We start from the raw sequence: 26,855 nt of genomic DNA on the forward strand, positions 1-26,855 counted from the left end.
GTCTGCAGGAGGGGAGCGGAGGAGGCGGTTCTTTTCCCGGTTCCATCCCCATTCCCGCCGTGCGAGTGCGGGGCTGGCGGCGGGGTGGCCATGGCCTCCATGGCGGCGGCGATCGCCGCCTCCCGCACGGCGGTGATGAACGGGAACCGGCCGCTGGACGAGCGGGAGCGCAAGCGGTTCAGCTACTTCTCCTCGCTGAGCCCCATGGCGCGCAAGATCATGGCGGAGAAGGAGCGGATCCGCGAGCGCTACGGGCCCGAGTGGGAGCGGCTGCCGCCCCGCCAGCAGGACGAGATCATCGACAAGTGCCTGGTGGAGCCGCACGTCCAGGCCCGCTACGCCGCGCACCGCGGCACCACCCGCCCGCCCGCGCCGCCCGCCTCCTACCCCAGCCTGCGCCTCAACACCGGGCAGAAGGTGGTGCGCTTCGGAGACGAGGTACCGGGCACGGCGGGGCGGGGGAAGGGGCGCCGGCGGGGTCCGGGCGTGAGCGCCGCTCCCCATCCCCGGCAGCGCCGCAAGGGCGGGGCGGCCGCGACCTCCCCCGGGCTGCGGGGCTGCCGCTCCCGCCCGCCGGTGCCTCCGGCGCTGGGCTGCCCGGGGCCGCGGGCGTTCCGCGCCGTCGGCAGCGGGGCGAGTTGCCCCGGTGATGAGCTTTGTTCCTTTCCCCCGCTCCCTGGCTGTGCGGGAGGGCGGGATGTTCACCGCGCGAGAGGCACTGGGTCACACCGTAAAAGCGGGGAAGGCGCCAGCAGCGATAGCGCTGAAGTGGATTTTGCGGAAAGGAGACTTGGAAAAGAGGACGGTCTCAGTTCCCCCGACGGCGGAGCATGACCGTGGCTGGCGCTGGACATAGTCCCTTGCTGAAAATGGGCTGTAGGGAATGTTTTCACTGAATTAAATCTCTTCCTTTTCGTTTCTAGTTTTAGACACAGTTAAAAATACAACACTGAAAACATTCCAGCTCTTGGCATGTTTGACACCTTAAAAAAATGCAGCCTGTTCCATGTCACATGCCAGGAAAAACAAGGGAGTGGAAAGATAGATGGCAGAAAGTATGGATTTTGAACCTTCTGAGAGCCATCTATCTAATGGTGAAGCGTGGCAGTCCTGGAAATCCATAGTATACGAGTACCCAGTTTGGAGCAGTGGGTCATGTTACCGAGTATGAGCCCCTGAAGAGGAAAGTCTAACAATCCCTGAAGAGACATGACAGTACTCTTCAGATACTGTGTCTTTTATTCTGTGTATTGATTCCCTTTGTTTTCTATTCTTTTACATTTCTATTCTATTCTTCTATTCTCATATGATTACAGAGCTGGTTTCTTTCACTATGTCCCTATAATAACTTTAAGTGACCTATTGTTAATTAAGTTCTGTGGCTTCTACCAGAAAAGAAAAAATAATCTGCTTCTGCATTTGGAATCATCAATCCAATTTAAGGAGAGCAGTGCTACTTTTAGCCTCCTCTCCAGTATCCCTTGCAATGGGATTTCTAAGAAGCATAGTGGCCCGCTGATATTGGGCATCGTGGTTCCCAACCAGCTTTGTGCCAGGAGACAGACTGCTGCCTGTGTTTCCCCTGTCAAGGAGGTGTGATGCTGTGCTGCACACACATCATATCTAAAGCTAGAGAGCATAGGATGTAGCTCAGTTTTGTCTAGTCCATGATACCCAAAATTATGGATAAATATTTGATAGTAATGGCAAAAAAGAGGTGTAGAAAGACACAAGACAACAAATTTGGTTGTGCAAACAACCTTTGAAAAGAAACTTAAATCTGAAATTAGATGTGAAAGAATTTAGGTTAATGAGTGTAGAAAATAGATCTGTTGAGTTTTCCCACTCTCTGAGAGTTCTGATGTGCTTTCTGCTTTGAATTATGTGGATCTGGAAGGAAAGCAAGCATGTTGTAGGCTGTTGTGCTGCACTGTATGGAAATAATAATTTCCCGCTTGACAAAGCAGCTAGAGTCCATCTGAAACTGGGCAAATTGTTTTCTTTTCCCTTTTCTCCCCAAATACAGTTACAATATGCATAATGTTAGCGTTTCTGTAGCCATTAACCAAAGAAGGCATGGTTCATCCATATACTCGATACAAAGTGTTTAATTTTGGAAGCATCTGCCTCAATTGACTCTCTATTTGACATCTAAGCAGAAGTTAATATAAATTGTTCCTCTGAAGAAAAGAGATTCCACTCATTTGGCATTCTCCATTTTCATTTTAGTTCTTCCAACTGTACTATTGAGCCTTGGAGCCTTTCCTGGCTCTTCATTTGATAGCTTCCTCTCCTCTGGCTCCCTTGCTGGCGTTCAACCTGATTGTTGGACACTTGCCCCGGCTGATAAATTGTTCCTCCTTGTCTTGCTGTTGCAGAGCCACTGCTGCCGGTTTCTTGCCAGTTTGGTTCAACTCTCTGGGCTTGCAAGTACTTGGCCTGCAGAACTCTGTTACCTCGTTGTCTCCTGGTCAGACGGCTCAGGGAGCTGTGCCCCTGCTGGCTTTGTGAGACTCAACTGCTGCACGCACCGTGGTCACCCAGCCCTCTCTCAGGCCAATTAGATCGGTCCTGGCTGCTCTCCCTGTCTATTGATGGATGGTATCCTAAGGCAAGGAAACGGAGGGTAGCCGGCACATCTCAGAAGCACTTGTGGATGTTGCAGCGCTTTCAGTGAGAGTGTTTTGGTCTGATGATGTTCTTGCTGATACACCTGCTCCAAAGGTTTCATGTTTCCGGCCACAGCTCATCTTCCCTGTTAACTGATGTTGAAATCTGTAGTGATCCTACCTGTGCTTGCTTAAGCATGCAAATTTGATCTCTTTCACCTCATGTTCTCTGGAGGACTTGGTAGAAAGCAAACCAAGGATGAATACTGAAGATACTGATTTACTGGTCCAGGCCTCTCACTATTTCAGTCCCGTTTTCATGCATTTGACCATTATGTTAAGGTGGTCCAGAGGATATATATATATTGGTCTTGTATCTCTGGACAGTTGCTTCTTTCTTTCTTGCCCCCGCCATTTCTCGTATATCTCTTCTAAAACCAAATTTATCTCCTGAACTCATAGCCCAGTTTATAGTTCTCAAACTATAAACATCACTTACATTTTCCAAACACCTTTGAGTATGTTGGCTGTGTGGGAAGGGTGTTACAGAAAATAGACGTGCAGTAACAGGACCGTGGCGTCCTGTAGCCATGATCCAATCATTTTATAATGCTGGAGCACTGCAGCACCATGTGTGACTCTTAGCAAATGCCTAGAGTCAGCTGAGTGCCACTGCTCCTTCTCTTTCATCTTATCCTCATTGCAGTATCACCAGTCATGGAGTTAATAGCAGAAGCTCTGCAGGCACTGTGAACACAATTTTGAAAGAGAATTAGGGTAACAGGGTCATTTCACACACCCATGAAATAAGTTTTGTCCTGTGTACTGAAGATTGACTTGCTATCATTGCACATGAGCCCAGCACCATTAGACTATTTGTTGCTTCACCATAATTTTCTGTGTCTAGACAGCCCAGGCCTCCTGATCAAGGGCTTTTGGATGCTGCAACAGACCTTCCTCTTTCTAACAAGCCTCCAGTTGCTGGCATTTCTCCATTTATAATTTCTTTATTCTAAGGCCCATAGTGGTAGAAATGAAAGTTAACTGAGCAGAGAGAAATCTGGAAATACAAGCTGAGATTGAACATGAATGTAATATAGATGGATTATTTTTGAAATACGGCATAAACCTGAGTGGAATAGGTGGAAAACCAGCAGTATGTGACAGGCTAGCACCCTTTGCCCGCTGTAGTGGCCAGCCTTTGCTAATGCAGCTGATTTGGTGTCAGTTCATGCCACTGCGTTCTCTTTGGTTCAGTTGAAAGCTAGTTCAGATATTCAGTTTACAGCAAGTTCTCACTGTTCTCTTAATACTGTCCCTCTTTATCCATAAACATGTGACATACACATGGAATCAAGGTCTGATTTTTCCTTATTTTTTAAATTCTTTTTTTTTTCTTTAAATGGATAATCAGTATTTGAGCAGTAAAAGAGTTGGACATGAAATAACTAAACTATTCATTGGAGAAAATGCCATATGCTTGAGGAAGTGGTAAATTTTATGTGGAGGAAAGACAGGTAAGAGAGTTTGGTTAGCTTCATTCATTGTGTTTTAATAGGGAAGTTTGACATACCTGCCTTCAGGCAGAGATGGGATTTGTTTTGCTTAGCCTTAAGATCTTTGGCACCAAGCAGAGGATCAACCCTTTTACCTCCCTACTTAAAATTGCTTTAAAGCAACAAATAATCAATATAGCAAGAACTTTTAAGTTGGGCCTGTTAGAAACTTGTGCTTTTTAAACACCCAAAAATGAAAGGCAGCTTTTGAGTGCAGTAAAATCTCAGTAACCAGCAAGTCCTGTTCTAATAATACTTCTGAGTTGCATTTATTGGTGGGTTTGTGTCTTGCCCAGCTACTGTCAGCTGTGCTGAACAATGCTTATGTCAGATACACAGACACGTTTCTACCAGTGTCTTCCATTTTGAAATTCAGATGTTGTTTTGCAGCAAGCTGCCTACATACAGCAAATGTAATCTGTAATTCTTCTTTATATCTTTTGCAGCTGGTTGTTGAAGTCAAGTGTATGACCAGATTTTTGCCTCTCTTTCTCTTTCTCACTCATCTTTTTCCGCTTTGAAATATGTTGCACGAGGCCCCATTTCTTACAAATGGGTTCTTTTTTTAACCCTCATGAACAAAAGTTTATTTATTTGCCTTTTGTCTGGAAGAAGGCATTGTTGTGTGCTGAAAACAAAAGATGATCAGATATGGATTTTTTTTTAATCTGTGTTGATGATAAATAGCCTTGAGGCCTTTTTATCTAGAATTTCCATTCATAATTCACTTTTGTTATTATTGAAATACTTGATTTTTTGCTCCCGGTTTCTTCAGGCATGTAAGAACTTGTTTATTCTACAAAAAATCAAAGTTACTTCTCATATTTTGTTGGTGATAAACATGAATCAAGAGTTTAGATAGAACAACACAGTTCAATAGTATCCTATCTTCTCACTTGGTCCTCTGTGTGAGGGCACAAGAGGTGGTGGCCACAAACTTCCTTCCCTTCCCTGACAATGGACAGAAGTTTTCAACTATCTCCTTCATCCTAGCCTCAAGTACTCTTCAAATAACCACAGACATCAATTGCTTGAAGGTTGTATCCTCCTACATGTCTTATCCTGTTTTATTCTTTGCTATATCCCATGGAAGATCTTTTGAATGTGAACAGAGCTTCTCAGAGTTACTGGCTCTGAGTGCTGGGCTGTGCAGCCCAAGATACAATGAGCCATCCTTTTAAATTTAAAAAAAAAAAAATTCTTTTCTTTTAGGGAACTGCTGCCTAACAAGTGTCTACTACTTCCATCTTCTATAATGTATGAAACTTAGATTTCTGACCAAAACTTCTAACAACTGTTACCAAAATTAATTAATTTCGGGAACTTCTTGCTCACCTGTGCTGGAGGTTGAGGTTACAAGTTGCAGTGCCATCAAGGGCAATGATGGTTGAGAAGACATCAGATTCTGTGAAGTGGGAGGCTGACTTGCTCTATCCTGGAGGGAGTAATGTATCCTGCTGCATGACAGCTTCATACCTTCACTCTGCCTTCCCCATGCTGCTTTTTCATCCCTCTGTTGTCGGCCTTTTGTCATCAGGGCTCACTCACAGCAGCGGTATGATTGCTGAGCTGAGGGTGTGCAGGGAGCATTGGGTGAAGAAGTGTCCCTCCCGATGCTGTCTTCTCTTGCCTTACATACAGCAAAATAAGGAACTGTATATCTTGGATCTAGGATGAGGATGAACGTGGCTCATTGCCAAGTTTAAAACTGGTCCCTAGCTGGTTTGCTTGTCCTGTAAATGGCAAGAAGACAGAGCTTCCTTTAAACTCCTTAGATAAAACCGACTGACAGCTATGCCTACACATCTGGAGCTTTAAGGTGCTGTGACTGCATGTAGGAGTGTAACAGTGTTTTCTGGACTTCACTTCTGTCCTTTACTGCTGTGGTTGAAGTCAAGCCTGATTTATCCAGACCCCATGCAGACAGAAGTGTTATAGTCCTGCCTTGTGTGTGAGACTCACTCCAATGGTTAGGTTCTCCCATCTCTCTTCGCTTCTGGGCCATGATTCCCATCTCATGCATGCTTCAGAAATGAAGTGCCAACTCCCATTTCAGAGGCAAAGGATATTGTCCTAGAAGGAGTCTGAAATAATTAGACACACCTGCTGTGAGGCATCACACATTGAGTGATGTAGTGTCCCCATGCAGACAGCAGCACACCACAGTGCAAATGCTGATAGATCGTAAAAAGCAGACTTTTACTCCCTCTTTTCCTTTAAATGTTAATATATCTGAGTATCTGTTTCCTGGATTGAGAGAACCTGGTATTAAATTTGTGTTCTAGGCAAAAATTTCCTGTACCAAATTTCCTTTTGGCCACAAAATGTGGTCGAGCAGAGCCCGGGCCTTTCCTCTTAGATGAGCTCTATCAGCCCAGTTCTTTCCAAGAGCATGGGATCACCCTCATGTATACCACAAATACTTTGCTGCTAGAAACCCTGTATTTCACAGATGAGTAATAGCTGGAGTATGACATGTTTTTATGTTCAGGAGATGGTTTTAGACACTTCTAATCATGATCTCATAGCTCTCGGCCATGAAAATCTGCCTACGGTGAAATACGAGATGGCAGGTCAGGAGAATGTTATCAGATGTCTGAGAAAGATATTCCTAGAAAGGCAGAGATCGGAAATAAGAGGAAAAGAGCAGCCATAGTGAAATGTGGGGTTCCTGTGTTGTGTTAAAACATGGTCGAGTTCTGTCATTCCCTGAACAGCAGGAGTGGGAAAGTCCTGCGTGGTTCCTCCTGGCCTTTCCCTTTCCATACAGTGTTCTACCTCCTGTTCCTTCCCTGGAGTGCTGCGGTGTCCACAAGCAGTGATGTGCTCAGTATGGAGGGTGCAGCTCACTACCTCTACCCGTGGGACCATCCAATGTACCAATGAGTCCCAGCCCCGACAAGGAATAGAAATGCAATAATTTTGTTGTAATTCTTCAATAAATATGAACAACAACCATTTTTCAAATTATATTTCACCCTTCCTTTTTCAGTGCAGGTCATAGGTATTTCTGGAGGACATGCCATGTATGAGGAGATTGTTTAAATTTCTCAGTTTGGGATTATTTTAAGAAATGAATCTTCTTAAAAGAATGGATTTCAGATGGGGATTTTGTGCTGTGGATGCCGTGTGGCTCCTTCAACACCACTGACCATGTATTTCAGAGTGACGATGTGTCCTGTTGGGGCTGGATCCAGCTGTGGCTTGGCCCGGTGGCCATGCAGCTGTTGCACTGAGCCATGACTGCCTGGTTGTGGACGTGCTCTTTGGTCTGCCAAAGGGAGGAAATGGGACTTTATTTCCCTGAGGCCTCTTCTCCTTTTGTTGTTTCTGTCCCTGTGTGCTGCTAGTGGCTACCAAAGAAATGCCTGGTAGAAAACTGGAAATATAATACATTTTAAAGCTATTTGTGGAGAAACCATTTCAGGAGATTTAGACCAGGTTAAACCTTCATATATTTTGTAGATTAAATTGGTATAGTATTGATAACCTTCCCCTCAGAGAAATTGCTTTCAGTCTGTCTTAAAATGTAATCAGTGCCATCTTTAAGTAGTGCTTTCACTTTTTAGTCAGTTCTGTAGCAGTGGTTGTTATAGTTCCAGCAGTGTAACATAATGTCATCTGTGTGATGTTTCTGAGAAGATGAAGCTGCTCTTCTGACTTTTAGTCATTCTTGAATTTTATTTCAGGACATAACTTGGCAAGATGAACACTCAGCTCCGTTCTCCTGGGAAACGAAGGTAAATAAACAGCAATTTTCTTAAAAATGTTGGTTTGTCATTTTATACTGATCCTTCTGCATTTATTATGTTCGTTTTGATACTTGATAGATTAATGTCACCTTTATTCTATGAAAGCTGTACAAAGTGACCATTCTGGAAATTAAACAGGACTGGTATGCTTTGATTTACATCAGCAGAAACGCAAACTGTACTTCAAGAACTAATGTTCTGGCTTGGAGTGCAGGTATAAAACCAATTCATTACAAATTATTTGATTTTTTGTTGCAAACTTTTTAATCAGCTTTCCATGTTTAGTAAGACCAATGTCTCAGATACTCTGTAAAAATAGCTGCATTTCACTTTTGAAGTCAGGAGTAAAGTAGCTAGAAAATGGTATGAGAAATGTGCAGGTATCTAGTAGCTTCATTGGATTCTTTCTGAAAGCCTGTCTAGTACTTCATCTTTTTATTATGAACTAGAATGTTGTCTTAGGACAAATGTAGTGAAACTTGTTAACCTGGGGCTGTGCTAGAAGCATTATGTTATTTCCTCTCCAAAAGGCTTCTTAAAAAAATTACATGTTTTTCTGTGGTGGGTTGGTTTGGGGTTTTCTTTTACACCTCACTTTACCTCTGGTATTTTGTTAAAGCATTATTTATGATGGGATTCTCATATGGCTAACACAGAGCCAGAGTTCTTCATCTTTCTGAACCTGCCATGTGAGGAAACATAGTTGTGCCATATGTGTGGTGGGAAATCAAGTTTAGTTTTTCTTGTTGAAGAAATTCTGGGAGCAAAATCACAGCTCATTGTCTTTCTCAACTGGGTATGGCAGGCAGGTTAATTTAATCACACATTTCAGACTTTTTTCTGCTTTTATCTACCACAGAAAGCTGCTACTGCCCTGTTCCCTGTTTCTTTCTTCTTCTTTTTTTTTTTGCCCTTGAACTATGTAGATAATCATGTACGACCTTATGAATATAATCTTAGCCTAATGCAGAGTAATTATTTGGAAATGCCAGTGAATACTAAATTAATCCAGTTAAGACTTAGCCCTCCCTGCTCAAGGTCACTGCCTGTAGCTGCACCCCATCTGTGCTTTGCAGAAGCTGATTAACCTATAACTTGATGTGACTCCTGGGTCCGCCTGCAGTGCTGTGGTTTAAGAGAAACCAATGCCAGTCTTCACTTGCCTTAAAAGTCCCTTAAAAGCTGTGATGGTTCAGGAACCAGTGGAGGATTTCCTGCAGTGGAAGCCTGATTGCTCAGGCAAGCCCTCCTGTCTTTCAGGACCCTTAGAAGAAGCAGCCACTGGGTTTTAGTATAATATTGAAGAGGTTTTTAACGTGGAAATTCTTGGGTGAAGCTGCCAAGAAAGGAAAAATTGTGAGAAAAGTGTTGATGTCATTGACAGTAAGGTGAAATAAATAATATGTTGGAGACAGCAGTGTTGTCTCTCCCTCCCTTATCAGTCCAAACCCAAAACTCAGGGTTGGAAATGTGGCAGCTGTAGTCGTATTTTTAAGCTCTGTCTTGATAAGATTTTGTAAGTTCTGAATACTTGAACTTCCTAGAGATAATGCTTCATGTAATGGACTGACGAGTGATCCATGATGAGATACATCTGCACTTGAATGGATTTTCCCTTTAATTGGTAGTCCTCTTTTCTTTTTAAAGCTTGCATGTCTACTGAAGTGTTTTTAAACTCAGCTTGTGGTTTATCACTTGCTGATGAAGGGTATTTCTACTGTCCTCCTGGTGTCTCCAAATGAGGGACCAGAGTGGATAAATGCACTAGTTTCATCCTTTACTGCACTGAATCGAGGAGCACAGAATGATATGGGAACGTTCATGTGGTCACTGAAGAGAAGGGGGGGGGGGGGACGTTGCTTTAGAAGTAATTGTCATGGCTTATCAAGCTGTGTTTCCCTCTTTCCCCTCTCCCTCCTTGCTGACCAGAAATAAAAGCTGTGCCACAGCTGTAGGCCGAAAAGTTGCATGACCTTTTCCTTTAGCATAAGTCTAGAGAATCCATTTTGTCTGGCTTTACAGGATGTGGATTGGTTGGTTGGTTCCTGTGGGTTCTTCCTTTTGGTTTTTCCCCAGTGCCTTATATTGTATCAATCTTTCAACCAAATGCTTCCACTGCTGAGTCTCCCTTTTCTAAAGTGGAGATCTTGCTTTGTGCTTACTCTTTGATCTTCCCTAACCAGTACTTTTATGAGATAATATTGGAAGGCAATTTTTTAATGAGGTACCAGCTGAGGAAAAAGTAGCCTTACTCAAGTGGTCCCATGTGAGGAAACCTGAGTGAGCTATTCGAGAAGGTTGATGTGTTGTAATGCATGTTCAACATCCTGTGGGCCAGATCTGTTCCCACTGTTACTTAAGGTTGTCAGGCTCTTTCCATTCCATGAGCTCTCCCCATGATGGGTTATTCTTTCCACAGTATTCTTCTCCCTGATCTCCATTTAATGCAGAGTTTTCTGTTTGGTTTGGGTTTTTAGCGTGTTATTGCCTGAATGTGCATGAGTGTGCTCTGGCTCACCCAAGGAAGAGAATGCGGCTTTTGCAGAGCAGAAGAAAGTACAGATGTAAATCAGTAAAACCAATAGGCTTTTTTTTTTTTTTTAAACACTGAGACTCAGAAGAATAAAGCAGCAAAATGAGTGTTTTCTATAACGAACATGAGGGAAACTGGGAGGGTAGTGAGAAGTGTAGAGAAGAGGGGAGGGCATGTATTCTCCCAAGCTGAAGCCTGTCAGCTGTGACAGTGATGCCAGTGGGGATTCTAGTTGATAAGGTATGGACAAATTTTTCTCTCAGTAGCTAGTGCAGTGGATTCCCTGCTTCCATGGCAGTCAAACTTACCCAGAGAACAGTGTACTGAATTGCTGTCATTTTGTGCAGAACATTGTTGAAGGGCTTGAAAACTTCACTTGCGTCACAAGTAAACTTTCTGTATTCTTATTTTAAATACAAATGTGAGATACGGCTGCAGTCGTTCATATCACAACAAACACTTGCATGAATATCTCCACTATTTTTAGCTGTTAGATGAGTATTTCTTGTCTCACCTTTTTATTTTTAAATCCTCAAACATGGCAAACAAAGTAGAAATACTATGTAAATTGCCGAGTTAGCTGTTAGACAGCATTTAAAATAATATTTTTAGTAGATAAAGATAACACTTCTCAGGAGGAAAACTTGGGAAGCCGCAAGTTCTCTTGGCACTGCAAATGGGCTGACATTTTAAAGCTAAAGTTTGAATTGGAGGGAGTGATTTGGTTCATGGGTGGAGCCATCATGGACATAACGTGTCTTGAAATGTGGGTTACATTTTTAACTGGAGCTCTAGCCAGGTTTATGAATTCAGGGCATTCTATTTATGGGTTCAGGTTTACGTGAGATGAAAGATGACATTTTGGCTGTGTTTAGCCTTTGAGGTTTCTTGGTTTGTTTGAAGTAAAAATTCAGTGAAACTCAGCACGGACCTCAAGATATAAATGGAAAACAAGAACCATGCCTGAGCTTGGAAGTAAAATTTCTCTGCAACTCTTCCTGAACTCAGAACTTTATGGGGTTTAGATTCGGGGTTTTTTAAATTAATTTAGTAGTGGGCAGAAAATATTTCAGTCTGCCACCTGAGTTAACACACGGAATGCACTGAGCAACATGGGAATAAATTGCAATCTGCTTCTAATTCATGGTATTAATGAAAATAGGCTTTATTCCAGATGCTTGAAATTGACACATGCATATCTAAAGATTTCTTTTTCTTGATACAGGTAGAATAGTTGCCGGCTCTCATATATTTTCAACAGGTCCTCAGGTATTTGTTGCAAAAAGAAGTCTCTGCGGTGTGTTTAAAATAAACAAACCAAAAAAAAAAAAGGCAAAATAAGGACATGACAAGCTTCGATCCCTTCAATAATCTGGTTGCTGCCTCCCTGTCTGAATTCCCTAATTATATTGGTACAGAAGTGATCTAATCCCAGCAATGATTTAGGAAGAAAAAAATTATGTTCCACTTAAAATAAACATGGTTTACAAACCGTTTCCTTTATCTAAAATTGAGGCAGTCTTCATTATCCTTCTTTGTATGAGTCCTAGTTGGTGTTTTGTTTTGTTTTAAATAGGAAAACAGTGGCAGAAGAGAACATTTTCCTTCCTTCCTTCCTTCCTTCCTTAGCAGCATGATACTATAATTGTTACAAACTATAATTTGGTGTGATTATTTTTACCAAGCTGACATAAATGGTAATGTTTCCTTGGAAGGAGAGGGATCCCTGAGCTTTTGAGATTAGCCTTCCCTTTTTGATTTAGACTACAAATGTTTAAAACACAGTGCTGTAAAACTTCTGTTGACTATTAGTTCTTGAGCAAAAGAAACCCCACCAAACGCAACTTGTGGTAATAAAAGCTGTCTTCAGGGTTTATTTTACTCTGTATGGCCAAATGTAAGGATTCAGTTACCTGCATCAATCTTTGCTGGTTTTGAGCATAAAACTAGCCACTGTCATTATGAGCTTGCTCAGGCTAGCCAGGAACAGTGGCAGACTTGATTGAGTTCATATCACCAGAGTATATCATGGAATTTCCTCCAAAGCTCTGTGCTATGTAACTCTGGCATTGTCTTTCTGTATGGACTAAAATTACTTAGATTGGTTTTTGAGTGCTTTGCTCTATTTTTTGCCCTTGCAATTTGCTGACCTAAGGATTTCTTTCTGACTTTGAAAAGATCCTGAAAACACCCACGGTGTGCACAGGAAACACAGCAAAAACTGCAGCTACTTTGGGCCCTATATTTATTTTGGTTTTGTTCATTCAGCAAAGCAAAATCATCTTCTAAATCTTCTAAAGTTGGCTTTCTTACCTCGGCATTTATCAGGCTGTGCTTAAAACAAGTTGCTTTTGACAGTGTTTCTGTAGTCTTTGTCTCAACAATTTGGATTTTTCAGCCTGCCAAGCAAAACAATTTGTTTTGGCTGTATTTGCGTGACTGTTCAGTAAAATACTACACATTCCTGATGAGTGAATAAGATGCTTAAAAAGTTCCTGGGTTCTTTGTGGTCATCTTGTTTTTAATATATACTTATGAACTGAGACCCAATGTCCTACAGGAATATTAAGTCGTGGCATTCTCAGTGTCCGATGCCTCTCTTTCAGCAAACATTGTTTCCCATGAGTATATACAGCCACTATTAACGATTCAGCGGATTACTGCTGCCTTGAGACTGAAGTTTGGTCTAAATTTTTTAATACAGTAAACAACATTTCTGAATACCTTCATACGATCTTTTTTAGGAAAGATGGACATGCAACCTCCTAAAACCTGCAATTTATAATATTATTTATATTTATGATACAGAAAAATGATCAAGACAGGGCATCCTTTATTTGAACCCTTGCAGTGGTTTGGGACCAGAGGGATAAGACTGAAAAGAACACAGACTTCTAGGTTTGCTCTGCCTCAAAATACTATTTTGTGCATGCTTTCACATGCACTCTCTCCCGCCTCTCTCTTAATGTGTTGAGAAAGACTTGCTCATGCAATATCTTGAAAATACTACTGCTGTTAATAGTGTCTATTTGAATTCCAGTGATTTCTAGGAATTACAGTTGGAACTTGTCTAGTCTGTCTGTAAACTCTTAAGACTTTCTGGGCTGAACAATTCCCAGAATATCATTTGGACAGATGGTAGGAAAAAGAAAATATTTTTATTTTATTCCTCAGATGGGGAATTATACATACAGAAACTGTAGTTCATGTAAAGTAATGCAGAATCAATGAAAGCAGCGGGGGACTGAAACCTTCTCTCTAGAATCCCAAACTGTGCCTAAAAGACTATTTACTTTTGACCATGAAATCACACCCTACTGTTCAGTGTTTGCCTCCCCAAGGTGGCAGCTGGTAGAGTGCTACAAGTGCTGTTCTCTGCTGCTGAGCGCTGCATGTGCAGGTGTAGCTCACAGCAACTCTGCCCCAGCCTGGGGAAGGCAAACCTTTACAGGTGAGCTGCTACCCTAAGTTTGGCTGGGGCCAGAGAGATGTGCATCAAGATAGTCTCATGGCTGGCAAATGTAACGGAAAAGGACATTTTTTTGGGAGGAGGAGGAGGTTACTGTCTTTTAAATATCATTTCCTTCCTTCTCCTGCTGACGCAACCAATTGCCAATTTGCAATCTGATGTAAGAAATTGAGAGCAGAACTCTAATTAAAATCACATTTGTAGTGTCTAGTGACTCATTAGAGTGTACAGTACTACTCATTACTTAGATGTCAGCATAGGGTGTTTCACACATGGGCCTTTTCCGTCTCTGCGAAATTATCTTCCTACTTAGGCTGCTGCTCTGTTGTTTGGTTTGTTTTTTCCTTGCGGGGGAGGGTGTTTTAGTGCCAATTTTTTGACTGGAAAGATACTGCCTATTAATCATTTTCTTTCGTCAGCTACATTTCTTAGGGGTTTAAATGTGTTAAATAACCTCAAAAGTCAAATAGAAGTATTATATATTTCAGGGAAAACAGAATATCTTGTGACTGGTCCACAGAAGTTCTTGGCTTCTGGAGTTAAATGCTAGAAGCAGAATTATCCGTCTGACCTCTCAGAGCTGTATTTACATCACGCTGAGACACAGGGCTTTCAGAACCTGTCGGGGTAGTCTTGTCTTCTTTGCCTTCCTTGTGGGAGAATGAAAACTCCTGAAGAAGTATTTTCATTTGGATTATTCCGTGTCAGGCTATGAACTGTTTGATCTCCAAAGCATACAGTGACACAAATATGCAATCTCAAATGTCAGGTGGTCCTGTCTTCTGAAATGGGTACACCCCGTGGTCTCTGTACAAAAGGGCAAAGAGGACATCCTCTCCAGAGCATGCATTCACAAGCAGGCTGGAAAGGTACAACTGCCTGAAGTGCTGCTGCAGTGCCACGCTCTTCTCTACACTAGGAGTGATGTGCCACTTCCAAACCACATCTCTGAGTTGATATTTTGACCCATAAAAAAGAACATAAAATATCACCACAGTCAGTGACTTTAGCTCCCCAGCCTAAGAACTTCTCAGAAGGCCTGGCTTTGCTTGTCTGTCTGGCTGCTGGTGAAATGCAGAGCCATCTTGTTGGTTTACTTTTTCTAATTTTGGTTCTAACTGACAATTTTTGTTCTAACATGCTTCCCTTTCATTGATGTTTTTCCTGGATTTTATTTCCAGCACTATCCTGGTGGACCTGGGGGTTATGATGGCTGCTCTGCACTCTGGGCACTGATCTTTCTTCTCCTTTGGGCTGGGGGGTGAAGGAGTCATTCTACTGAAAGTGACTGCTGCTGTGGTGGCCTTTAGCTACTGTCATCCTTAGTGTTTGCCCTGGGACAGGCTATTCAGAAGACAGCAGACTGCTGAAGGACAAAAAGTAGCACTGTTTTAATTCCTACATGACAAGTTTTACATGACTAAAGTCTTCCAAGATGGATTTTTTTTTTTAGCCTGCCTTTAATTTTTTACATCTGTCTTTTATTTTTTCTCCTGGCTACTGGGGAATTGCAGGTCTATTTTATATTGTGTTGTGGGTTTTTTAAGCTGGGATTTTATCAGTTCTAAAGTCTTAAAGCATCTTAACTTCAGGGTGGTAAATCACTATTCAGTAGTTCTGCCAAATGAGCTTAGGGAAATAAATCCCTATATTTTAATATAGGGAATGGCAGTCACTGTAAATAATCCTCAACACCATAGCATCTATGGTTTGTTTATACAAAATTTATCTACGGATAAATGTCGTGCTCTTAATTTTACGTCATGACTTGTTTAAAAAAAATAGAGCACTTAGGTTTTTTGTTGTAGTTTTTTGCAAGGCAGGGTGGGGTGTTGAGTTATTTGGTAAAACTTGAGTATATCCTTGTACTCACCTTATTTTAGTTGACCTATAATTACTTGCAGTTTGTTTATGTTCTGGATCTTTTGATAGCACAGTATATCCTTCAGGAAAACACAGAACTTGGTGCTTTCTTGCCTACAATCTTGGAAAAATGATGCATCTAATTCTTTAGAAAGGTCAGATCTAAGTCCATGAATCAAATTATGTGTAGTCAGCTGCTGACTGTTTAACAAAAATTGTTTTATAAATAATCAGCTGCTGGGTTAACAGTTGTTCTTTGATGAGAGATTTCTGAATATTAACTAGTAGGCATGTGAGTCCTGCTAGATCTAGAGTCCCTTTGAACTTAACATGCACAGTAACGAAGGACTCAAGATCAAACACTTAAGTGAAAACGATATGCAACTAGGACTTGGTTTAGACTGAAGCCCATAGATGCTATTGCAGTTTTATTCAGGAAAGGCTGGGCAATGAAGTAGAATGAAAACATCACAAATTTGTAATGAACTTCCAAAGTATCTTTTAACCATTTGTAACAAAAGCTACAAGTCCTCTGAGTTTTTTCAAACCAAATCAGGCCCGTGATGACAACAGCATAGCTTTAACAGTAAATGCAATTTTTTTCCCTTGCGTTATTTTTTCCTTTTTACGAACACAAGTCTAGGCATTAGGTTGTTCTTTCCTGGCACATACACTTAACATGTTTCTCAGAGTAAAATAAGGCTTAACTTTTATTAGCCTGAAGAGTCTCTAGCTAGTTGAGAATCATTTTACTGGTGGTAAGTAAAATGGAGTCTTGAAGTCCATGTTCACTTTTCTGTGACTTGGAAGATTCTTTTTGTGCATTAACTGTGGTCACTTGCTTCCTTGGCGCAGTGTTACCTCTCAGAAATGAGTACCACTATCTGCACTGCAAGTGAAAGCAAACCAAGGCTCTGGAATAGGTGAAGAACTGGTCCTGTTGGAGTTGTTTCTCTTCCTTCAGAGGGGCATTAGAATTATAAAATTACTTACCCACACATACCCATTACATCTAATCCTTTATCTTGGAAATAGATGGAATTGTAGCGAACTATTTCAAAGACTGTAATGGAAGATTGCCTTTTGAACTACACTCTAAAGCCTTTTTTGCTTAAAATTTTCATGTAAAACATCTCTGACTTTCAAAATGCATCTGCAGCTGTTGTAATGTTTTAGTGCCACTATTCTCATGTTTCAGTGCTGTGCATGCTGTGCACTGCTACCTTAGATGGCACTGAGTAACTCCAATACAATTGCTTTCTCTGACTCCTCTGCAGCAGGTCTGGGACTTTTATGTTTGCTTGCAGTTCAGACTTTCAAAAATCATTATTTTTATGAAACTACAAAGACAGACATTTATGGAGAAAATAAGTTAGCTTTGCTGTGGTATCTGTTGTCTGAGAGCAGTCTCACAGTGGGCAGAGGTGTTATCTATATGCACCAGGGTCAGAAAGTCAAAACTGTATCATGTGAAGGGCTTTGAAATACTGTTTTTCTGTCCCTGAACAGAGTCAGATGGAGTTCAGCGTTGCATCTCTCTCCATACAAGAGCAAGGTGGTGCCCAGCTGCAGAACGAACAGAGGCAGCCTGTTAAAGCAGCACCTGGCATCCAAGTCCCTAAATCTTCTCAGGCCAATAAGACCCCTGGCTCTGATGGGTTGATAGCATCCAGAAAGGAAGAGGAGTCATCTTTCTGGAAGATAAATGCAGAACGCTCGAAGTTTGAAGGAGACAAGTCTGAGTTCCAGTCCCTGACCCCCAGCCAAATCAAGTCCATGGAGAAAGGAGAGAAGCCCCTTCCCTCTTTTTACAGACAAGAGTCTGCTCCCAAGGAGATGACCAAAGCTGAGAAGCCCAGCATAACCAAACCAGAGAAGTCTGCCGCCCCCAGCCCACCTTCTGTATCGCTCGAATGGGAGAAACCTCGACCTACTCAACTCCCTACTAGTTCTCTAGATGACTTCTTTCTTCCTGATCCACCACAGGATCTGGCATCTTCTAGGACAAACAAAGAAGATACTGATGGTAGTATACTTACAGACCCACAAATGCCTGGACAGGTAAGTACTGCTATACCCCCTGTCCTTATATTTAAAAACTGTAGAACACATTAAAATCTGACAAGGCCACTCTGGAAGTTTAGAGACTCCATAAAGCACTAAGCCATAGCTAAGCTTGATGGCTTTTTGTCTTTCAAATGTGAAGAAGTCTATTTAACCTGTTACGTAACAGTCTGTTTAACATGTTAACTTGAATTAAGTGCTTTTTAACGTATAGGATAAAGGCATAATTTAAATACAACACCAGAAATGCTGACAAGGCACCAAGTAGCTAATTGACAGCAAGCTGCCTAGCAAATTGCTGTATCACATAAAAGAGGTTGTGGGGTTTTGGGGTTTTTTTTTTGAAAAAGCAAAACACTTAATGGAAATGATAAGCTTTTTAACTTGAAAAGTAGGTGAACTAGGGTCTAGGATACTTTATTGGTACACAGAGCATAGTGGTGAATGGTGAACTACTTTCTCAGCTGTTCTAAGCAGTAGACAGCCACTTCCCAGTGCTTTGTCCCAGGCAGCTGGGCTGCTTTCAAATGTGTTTTCTCTTAAAGTCCAGAATAGAAATAGAATGAGCTTCCAGAATTAGCCTTCTTAGTGTTTTTTTTTTTTTATGAAAAAACCCAAACAACCCAACAACAAAAAATAACCTTAAGCAGCTCAATCGCCAATTGAAGCTATTTTAAAAAGCAGATGCTGATCTGTGAGAAAAGAAAGGGAACAGAAGGATATGATATAGTGAGGGGAAAAAAAGAAAGAGATCAAAAGCTTGAAAACTGAGAAGTAGAGGAGTGGTACTTCAAGCAGAGCTGTGCAGTTCTGCTTGAAATCTGTGGCATCACTTTGGCAATAGCCTGACACATTACTGTACACCTTCAGCACATCACACAGCTTTTTCTCTACTGTAGTTTCCCAACTGTGATTGTTTGAATTCCAAACAAGATGATGTAAAGTCAGAAAGATACAGGGTGAGGTAACTAGTTGCAAGAGCAGTAAGTGGCAGCACTTAGGAGAGAACAATACTTAAGCCACTCGGGTATTTGAAGCCCTGTGTTTAGTTACCATTTTCTGAAGCTGAGGGATAATGCTTCCTGAGCTGTCTAGCTACAGATCGTGAACACGGTAATCTTTTAATTTTAAAGTTAAAATCATGTTTATCATGTTTTTTTACAAATTAGCAGTTTTAATTCCTCTGTGAACGTTTTCAAGATAACTGAAATAGTTTGAAAAGCCTGGTTTTTCTCTCTGTGGAGAAACAACCCTCCCATGTCAAAATGTGAACAGAGTAGCAGAGAATTTTATGTATGATAATAATTTTCTTCCTTTCTTCTTTTCTGGATTATCTTCCCTGTTCTGGGAAGCCATGCTCTTAGGAAGAGAATCCAGAGACTTAGCTGTGCCTCTTGAATACTCTTTCTGAACACTAAAATCACCTTAAATGTCACGGCTAACACTGGCAGGAGTGAGCATGTTCTTGATAGCATAGTAAATAACTTGTCATCAAAGTTTAATCTGTGTAGTTTTCTGGAAACAACTGGCTCTAATTGCAACAGACAATCCATTGAATTAGTGATGCTTGCCTTCTGTGTTTGTTTCATTCTCTGCAATTCCTACTGTAGTCTAAAAAATTGATCTTTATGAATTTTTTCCATGAGGAAAAAAAAATAACATTTTGCCTGTAGACCACTAGAATAATTGTATTTTTATCTGGAATTGCCTTTTTGGGCACTGTGAGTATTTTTCCATGTCATGTCTAGCATTTTATAGTGTAGGTACTTAGGTATCCTAGGGCATGGAGAAGACCTTGAAATATTGGCAGGCAACATTTTAAGCTTTTTTTTGTAGATAGGCAGTCAAACACTGAGTTTGTAATACCATAATTAACAACTACATCTTACTTCTTTTTTTTTTTTACCTTGCAGACTAGTACAAGCAATGTTATCTTGAAGACTGGCTTTGATTTTCTAGACAACTGGTAAAAGATACTTCAAAACAGATCGAACCAATTTTGGGGAAGGAGTGGAATACCTTTCTCCTTGTATGTTAATTTACTAGCATTTGTGTCTTTTTCTAGAAGTAACTTTCAAACTCTTAAATGTTGCCTTTGTATAAACTTTTGTAATACCGTATGCGTTTTTGTTTTTAAAACAGTGATAGAAGTGTGGTTTCATTTGGATGTTTTTTTAATATCTGTTAAAATTTTTAGTAGCTACTGTATTGAGAGGATGAGAGAGGTTACTGTACACATGTTAAAGAAATATAAATGAGAGTCTCTGTATCCTAGAAATGGAACCTACAGGACCCGATTGCTGTTTTGAGTTGAAAGCTTGCTAGCATGGCTTGTAAGAAATAGTGTTGCACGTGCAGTGGTTCCAAGTAAGAAAACCATTCCATACTTCAGATAGCTAGCAAAAACAGTATGAAAAGCAAGCATCCAGAATTGCATTGATTTGTAGATTTTGTTTAGTTTGAAAGTATCTTTTGTATCACTTACTGAAAACACTTTTCTTCTGAAGAAGGCAAAGGCATTGCCAAAATGATGGATCCAAAAAAGCACTGTGTTTGTACCCTACAAATCTGCTAAAATAACTTCAGTGTTAGGAAAATGATCTGGGGAACTGGTGTTTCTGGTCTTTGGATTGAAGACTTGGAGGTGGGTAGAGGGGAATGGGACAACACCTAATGAATTGGAGAAGTTCTTCAGGGAACACAATTTCACTGCCTCGTTACTAGAGCATAACTCTTCATAACACTAGTGCTGGAACTACAGCACTGAGAATTTCTGGAGTGTAGATTACCTTTGTGTCAGTAAACCACTATGTTTATGGGAGGTCATAGCAGTGTGAGGCTTTTTTGTTTTTTAAGCAGCTTATTGTCTCAAGGACTCATCAACTTTGGTGCTTTTTCCTCCTTGTGGGTACATCCTCTTTAGTGTTCAACATCTGGGTTACATTTATTCCTAAGGTGCAGAGAGGCATCTCAAGGTGGCCCTTGGCAGTCTTGCCTCCAGTTCTGCTTTTGAATGATCTTTGGTGTTTAAAATATAGAGAACAAGAGTAGCTGTCGTTTGGATCTGTTGTCTCTGAAATGCAGCATGATTTACACACTGATTCTCACTGTGTTTACCTCACCTTGAAGCCTTAATTCCCCTACGCACAGCCAGTGACTGGTCTGCTCCAATGCCAAAGGTTTGACTTTTCCCTTTACCTCAGCAATAGTCCCATAGCATTTGTTTGGGGTAGAAGGCAAAACACAGGGCTCTAATAGGTCCCAGCCAAGGCTGTAAGAAGGTCACCATCTCCTAAGCCATAGTTGTGCTAGGCTTCCCATGGATTAGCACTTGACATTTGGTTCAGTGCCAGGGGCAGTTAAATGTGCAGAATTGGATGCAGCAGGATTTTTTCTGCTTGTTACAGGAAGAGTTTGCAATGTCCTGGAAGAATCCGTACCTCTAATTGGTGTGCCGCTTGCTCTGAACAAGCGGAGTATGCTGATAGAGCATTAAAATTTACTTGTTGGACAAGGAAAATGCTGTAAGCATATCCCCCCCATTTCTTGCCCCCACCAAAAAAAAAAAAAAGGAAAGAAAAAAAAAAAGAACCACCAAGGCCAAAACCTCCACTTTTTCTAGTGTTTTCTTCAAAGGTTCCTTAGCTAAAGGCTAAGATTGCCACAGAGTAGAAGTCATTGCATAGCATACTCTTATTTATAGGCTTCTGAAAGCTTCTTTACATTCCTCCTGAGATGTTCAAACTCCTGTAATTCGTGGATATTATCTCTGCATTCAGCAGTTCAGAAAATATTTGTTGTTACCATCTGGGACTTCACCGCTGTTTTTTTCTTTTGTAGCATTTGCTACAAGCATCCAGAATTAATACAGCTTACAACAACTTTAGCACAAATTCTTTAGGTGTATTATTAGTATTGACTTGCACCTTCCTTTTAAAGCTAACAAATGTTAATCTTGGGGTTTACAGTTACCAGTGAATCTGATTTTCTGTACATTCAGCTGCTGAAAAGTTGTAAATCCAAAATGAAGATGCACATTCTAATCTTACTCTGATTTGGGGAGATCTGAAAACAAAGTCTCCTACTGTTGAGGAGCATTACTTCAAATCTCTGGTAATACCTTAAAGCTTCTTAGGGAAGAACCTGGGCTGCCTGTCTCTTCCATCGGCTAACTCAACCCTAATACACATTGGGACCAGCTGGTAGAACATGCTGCAGAACTTTTTACTTATCCTGGTAGGTTTTTCCTGTGCTTTGACAAGAGTTGATGCTCCTTCTTTCTTGAATATGTTTTTATTAAACATTCTTACCAAAAAAAAATTGTATTTGGTCACATTTTATATTAACAATGTTTTAATAAAGTCACTTTAAATAAAACTGTCAAGGTTTTTGTGCTGCTTTGTGTGTTGTCCTTAATACTCTGCTTTCCTCAGTGTCACTGGAATTGTTTGGGGTATCTTGAATCTGCCTGACAGACAGCCAAGAATGATTTGACCCAGAATTTAGAAAACTAATTTTTTAGTTATGAGAAAACAAAAAATCAACACGCTTCAGCTGTTTTTTCAAGCCTTTAAGTGAATCTCTTTGGGGAAGTATCCTTGCTTTATCATTTCATCTGACAACTAGGGACAGGATGACATTTGGAAAAGACTAAAACCTATTTGTACTTCACTGTAATAGACTTAAACCTAACACACACACTCTCCCACTAGTATCTCCTGGTAATCTAAAGCAGTATCTGGATCATTACTGCAGGAGCAATTTGAAAACTGTATGTTGTGGTTTAGCCCCAGCTGTCAATTAAACACCACACAGCTGTTCCTTCACTTCCCCCAAGCAGGATGGGGGAGAGAATGTAAAAGCATCTCACAAAAATGAAGGTTCTAGCAGAGGCCACTGGGTAGTCTCACTTTTCCTGCCTTTTGTCCTGTGCAGCCAGTTCTCAAATTGTAAGAGAATCAAATGTGCAGCTACAAGGATAGCTTTTCCTCTGTATGCTCACATCTACTTCTTCCAGAAATGTATTTGGAAAAACAATTTGGTTATACCCGAGCTGAATTTCCAACAGCTAAAAAGGCATTTGAAGAAGAATTTGGCTTGGGAAGACTCCACAGCCAAATGAGGGTGGTATTCCAACTATATTTAGGATCTGGCCTACACATAATTTGCTTCAATCTTGTCTAAGCTCCCTCTCAGCTTTTAAAAATTCTCTCTACTAAAGGCAAATCCACAGCATCTGGGCACTGTCTCAGCACGAGGAGCCAGCAGGTCTGATGTATGAGTGAAGACTTGTAAGGGCAAAGTAGAAAAGATGCTGTGGCTGCCTACTGAAGAATAGTGATTGACTAATTGAGTGACTGATTGATTGATTGATTGATTTAGTGGTGACTTTAGTGGTAGTTGCTGAGGTTGGGGCAGCATTTGAGGTCATGGTTGTGGGTGCTGGTGTAGCACCCAGCAGGCAGAGTCCTGCTGATCACTCAGCAACAGCATCCCCCAAAGAGCTTGCAAGTCATGTCCCTGAGATACAAACCCAACTTTGTAGGCATTATTTACAGACAGACCCCTGGGCTTTGCTGTCCAAGTTTGCCCATCAACCACTTGAATCAGTATGTTTATATTACTCTGAGATCAAAGCCATAATGTGGTGACCGGTGATAGGACCTGAGGGAATGGCCTGAAGTTGTGTCGGGAGGTTTAGATTGGATATTAGAAAAAAGTTCTTCACCCAGAGGGTGGCTGGGCACATGGCTGTGAAACTTGGACTTTATACAGGATCAAGATACAGGGCGTAATGCCCTTGGCAGGTCAGGATAGGATGCCAACAAATCAAAAAACATAGAGCTGCCCTGAAAATAGCTTACTGTAGTTTTCCTATAATGCTTGTCTCCAAAATGAATAATGGAATGAAGAAAAAAATTAAAAGCTTTGGGGAAAGAAAGAGTCTTCTGTGATTTTTGTGGGGTTCAACTTCAGTGACCAACCAGAGGTTTAAACAAGGGCCTGACCTGAGCCCTAGCTTCTCTTCTTACCAGAAGTGTCAGGTGCCAGTGACCCTGAAGTTCAATGGGCCATTTGTCTCCTGAGCTTGTTCTCTGAAGTCCAATAACCAGAGCTGAAGGCAGTCTTAGAAACTCTCCCACTTGCAGTAGGTGCAGATTATCTCAGGAGAAATTTTTTTGTTGCTGTGAAATGCCAGCTGCTATGAAAAGATGCAGTGGCATCACGATGATGATGGGAGAAGAAGAAAACCTTTTCTGATGGAAGAAAAAACAAAGTTCAGCTGGGAGGAGAAAATTCACCGCATGGGTCCTCTCCACCCTGGTATTTCCAAGCTATGTGATCTGAAGCACTGGCTCCACTTAGCTTGGTGGCAAAATTTATTTTGACTTGTAGGAAGCCCAGGCTTTATTACAGCTGTTTGTTAATAAAGTTTTGACTGAACATCCTGCTCTCCTTGCCACATTTTTCAGACCTTACATCTGCCAAGAAAGAAACTTGTGGTGTGTGCCTATAAGCTTATGTTTAAGAAACCCTGCTCTGGCCTGAGTGTTGTACTGATCCCTTTGGGTTCCACCCGTTTGGCTGCAGCTCAGTTGCTCCAAGGCAAGAATACTGCAAATGTTTGTGGCCAGTAATTAACGCTTTTTTTTGTAACTTCTCCGTCCTGGAGAAACTGATCTGCTGCCAGTGAGTCAGAGCACGTAGGAGGACACCTTTGTGCTCCCACCGGGCTGCAGCAGTGCAGGCAGTGACTGCTGGGGGGACTGAGGTGCTGGAAGCTGCTGCCTGGGGCTGTGCCACTGCCTCTAAGCCCTCCAGCACATCCTATGGCCTGCAGTCTGAGACACACTGAGCTGACTCCAGAAACTGAGTCTGGCCAAAGTCCCTGCAAAAGTACCGACAGGTGAGAGTTTTCTTGGCCCACCGTCCTGCCAACACAGGAGTACTGCTTTTTGCTTGTCCTCTGTTTCATCCTCTCTGGCTCCCATCTCCAAGAGAATGGTTTAGCAGTCACTAAGAGTCGTGCAGTGTCTTATTAGTGAGAAAATGTAAAGTTGCAAGACATTTTAATAACATAACGAGGCATCAGGGACCTGCTTTCACTGGGGGACACCTGGCATGTTAAATTTCATGCAGATTTTGTCTGCTTTTCCTCCAGAAACCACTGAAAGGAGTTGAGAAAGGGGAAAAAAATCCTAGATCAAATAATTCTGAATGCCCAATCTTTGGCCAAGTTGTACCATATCTCTGCCCCCAGACTTGACCCAAGCTTTGAGTCAGCCAGCTAACTTTGGCATCAAATCATCTGACTGTGGAAATCCCACAACAGTCCCAGGGAAGCTTCTCATCACTAAGGTTTCACAAGTGACATTTCAGGAGCACTAGTGACTAGGAACAAGCTTAGCAAAAAGCAAAGTACCCTTCTATGTGTTCTTTTCACCACCTGATTCAAAACCAGCCCTGGCTGGGAGCAAGCAAATCTTGCTTATGACTTAGATGAAGCAACTTCTCCCCTCCAGCCACAGGCAGTTCCTTGTCACTGATGTGTCTGGCACCTTTCTGCCAGGAATGATATTTGCTCTCCCCCTTCCCAGCATGGCATGAAGTGCCAAAGCATGAAGCCAGGCCTGTCAGGCCTACAGCCAGGGACAGAGACCTCTCTCTGCCCCGTCACTGGTCTAGGTCATTCCTAGCAGACAGCTGTCCCTTTTGGGCTGTCGGGGCTCTCCAGGACTCAAGGCGTAGGTCGTTGTTGATGGATGGAGCAAGAATCAGGAGTTGGCAAGGTGGGCACTAACTTGTCAGCCTCCAGTCCAGCCTGCTCTAGCACTGGGCTTGCCCTTTTAAAGGAAGCTTTCCCCCCCAGGCTCGCTCTCCAGCAGCAGGAATTGTGCCAGGATGGGATGCTTTCCCTACGAGGCATTTGGCCGCCAGTAGCCCATAAGCCAGGCACCAGAGCCCACCTGAAGCCCACCAGTGCCATCCTTGTGACCCTCAGCACAGAAAAACTTTTCATCTTGAGCTGTTATTCACTCTCCAGTTTTTTGCCTTCCTTCCAAAGCCCCCAGCCCTGCAGCAAGCACCTCGGTGGAGAGGCCACAGGAAGGCTTCACCAGTTACAGCAAAGTCTCCTAAAACACTCGCTTTAAAAACCCCTGGGCGAGCTTCTCACGCATGCCTGGAAAATCAGGCACAGAAGTATTTGCAAAGCACGGCCATTAAGAGACCACTGGAATTTTGTGGGCATTCTTTAAAAATGTTATTTTTGTCTCTATCAACTTTTTTTTTTCTTATGGGTGCAGCCAGCACCCTTGGTCCCTCTGCTGGCATCAGCGCAAACACCAGGTCCCAGCCTCCCCCCTGCCATTTCCTCACACTGGAACCCAACTCTTTTCTCACTCCCGCACCACTCCCTGAAGTCAAATGACTTTCACCAGTGTAGAGCCAGAAGAGCAGATGGAAAAACTGGGTTGTAATGGTAATGTCTGGGTAAGGGAAGTTACACAATAATAAAAAACAGAATCAGGGGTGGCTTCTGAATCTGGTCTCACAGGTTTTACCCAGCTGTCGGTGACCCCAGTTACAGAGGATTTCAACTGACATGAAAAAAATCCAACTCCTGACTCATTTTAACTGTACAAATTCAGTTAAAATCCATAGAAGCAACATCACAGAGTTCTTCATAGTTAATTTGCAATGAGTCCCCCAGGGTATTACTTTTGCTAGAAATGCCATTAGCATTTACAATTAAGTTCACTGTGAGGCACTTCTGGTTTTAATTATATAGTGTTTATAATGCTTCTTCTGGCGCTCTCTTAGCATGGAAAAAATGAACCTAGGATGTAGAAAGATAAAAAAGCTATTAATTCCAGGGCCAGAAATGCCAGATCGGTATAGTTACAAACAGATTGCTCTCTGTAACCCAGCCCAAACAGCTGGCTTTCAGTGTTCGGATAGGAATGCACCAAAAATGACAAAAATGTCTTTATCTGAGGAAGCTAATTT

At 41.9% G+C, this 26,855-nt stretch overlaps 1 protein-coding gene across 1 annotated transcript; it reads left to right on the plus strand.

The window, feature by feature from the left end:
* Nucleotides 1-21,437, plus strand: C3H1orf198 (chromosome 3 C1orf198 homolog). Its single transcript, XM_039569231.1, has 4 exons — nt 1-438; nt 7,855-7,905; nt 17,292-17,843; nt 19,760-21,437. Exons 1-4 carry the CDS (start codon nt 91-93, stop codon nt 19,814-19,816), a joined length of 1,008 nt encoding a protein of 335 aa, XP_039425165.1. The 5' UTR covers nt 1-90; the 3' UTR covers nt 19,817-21,437.
* Nucleotides 21,438-26,855: the final 5,418 nt, after the last annotated feature.

The sequence above is a fragment of the Corvus cornix genome, chromosome 3, assembly GCF_000738735.6.
Source record: "Corvus cornix cornix isolate S_Up_H32 chromosome 3, ASM73873v5, whole genome shotgun sequence".
NCBI lineage: Eukaryota > Metazoa > Chordata > Aves > Passeriformes > Corvidae > Corvus > Corvus cornix.

What these genes read in the sequence shown, in the direction of transcription:
- C3H1orf198 (XM_039569231.1), top strand. Translation starts at nt 91, where the DNA reads ATGGCCTCCATGGCGGCGGCGATCGCCGCCTCCCGCACGGCGGTGATG. An exon ending in CGTTCTCCTGGGAAACGAAG is followed by an intron (nt 7,906 to 17,291) that starts GTAAATAAACAG and finishes GTCCCTGAACAG; the next exon opens with AGTCAGATGGAGTTCAGCGT. An exon ending in ACCCACAAATGCCTGGACAG is followed by an intron (nt 17,844 to 19,759) that starts GTAAGTACTGCT and finishes TTTACCTTGCAG; the next exon opens with ACTAGTACAAGCAATGTTAT.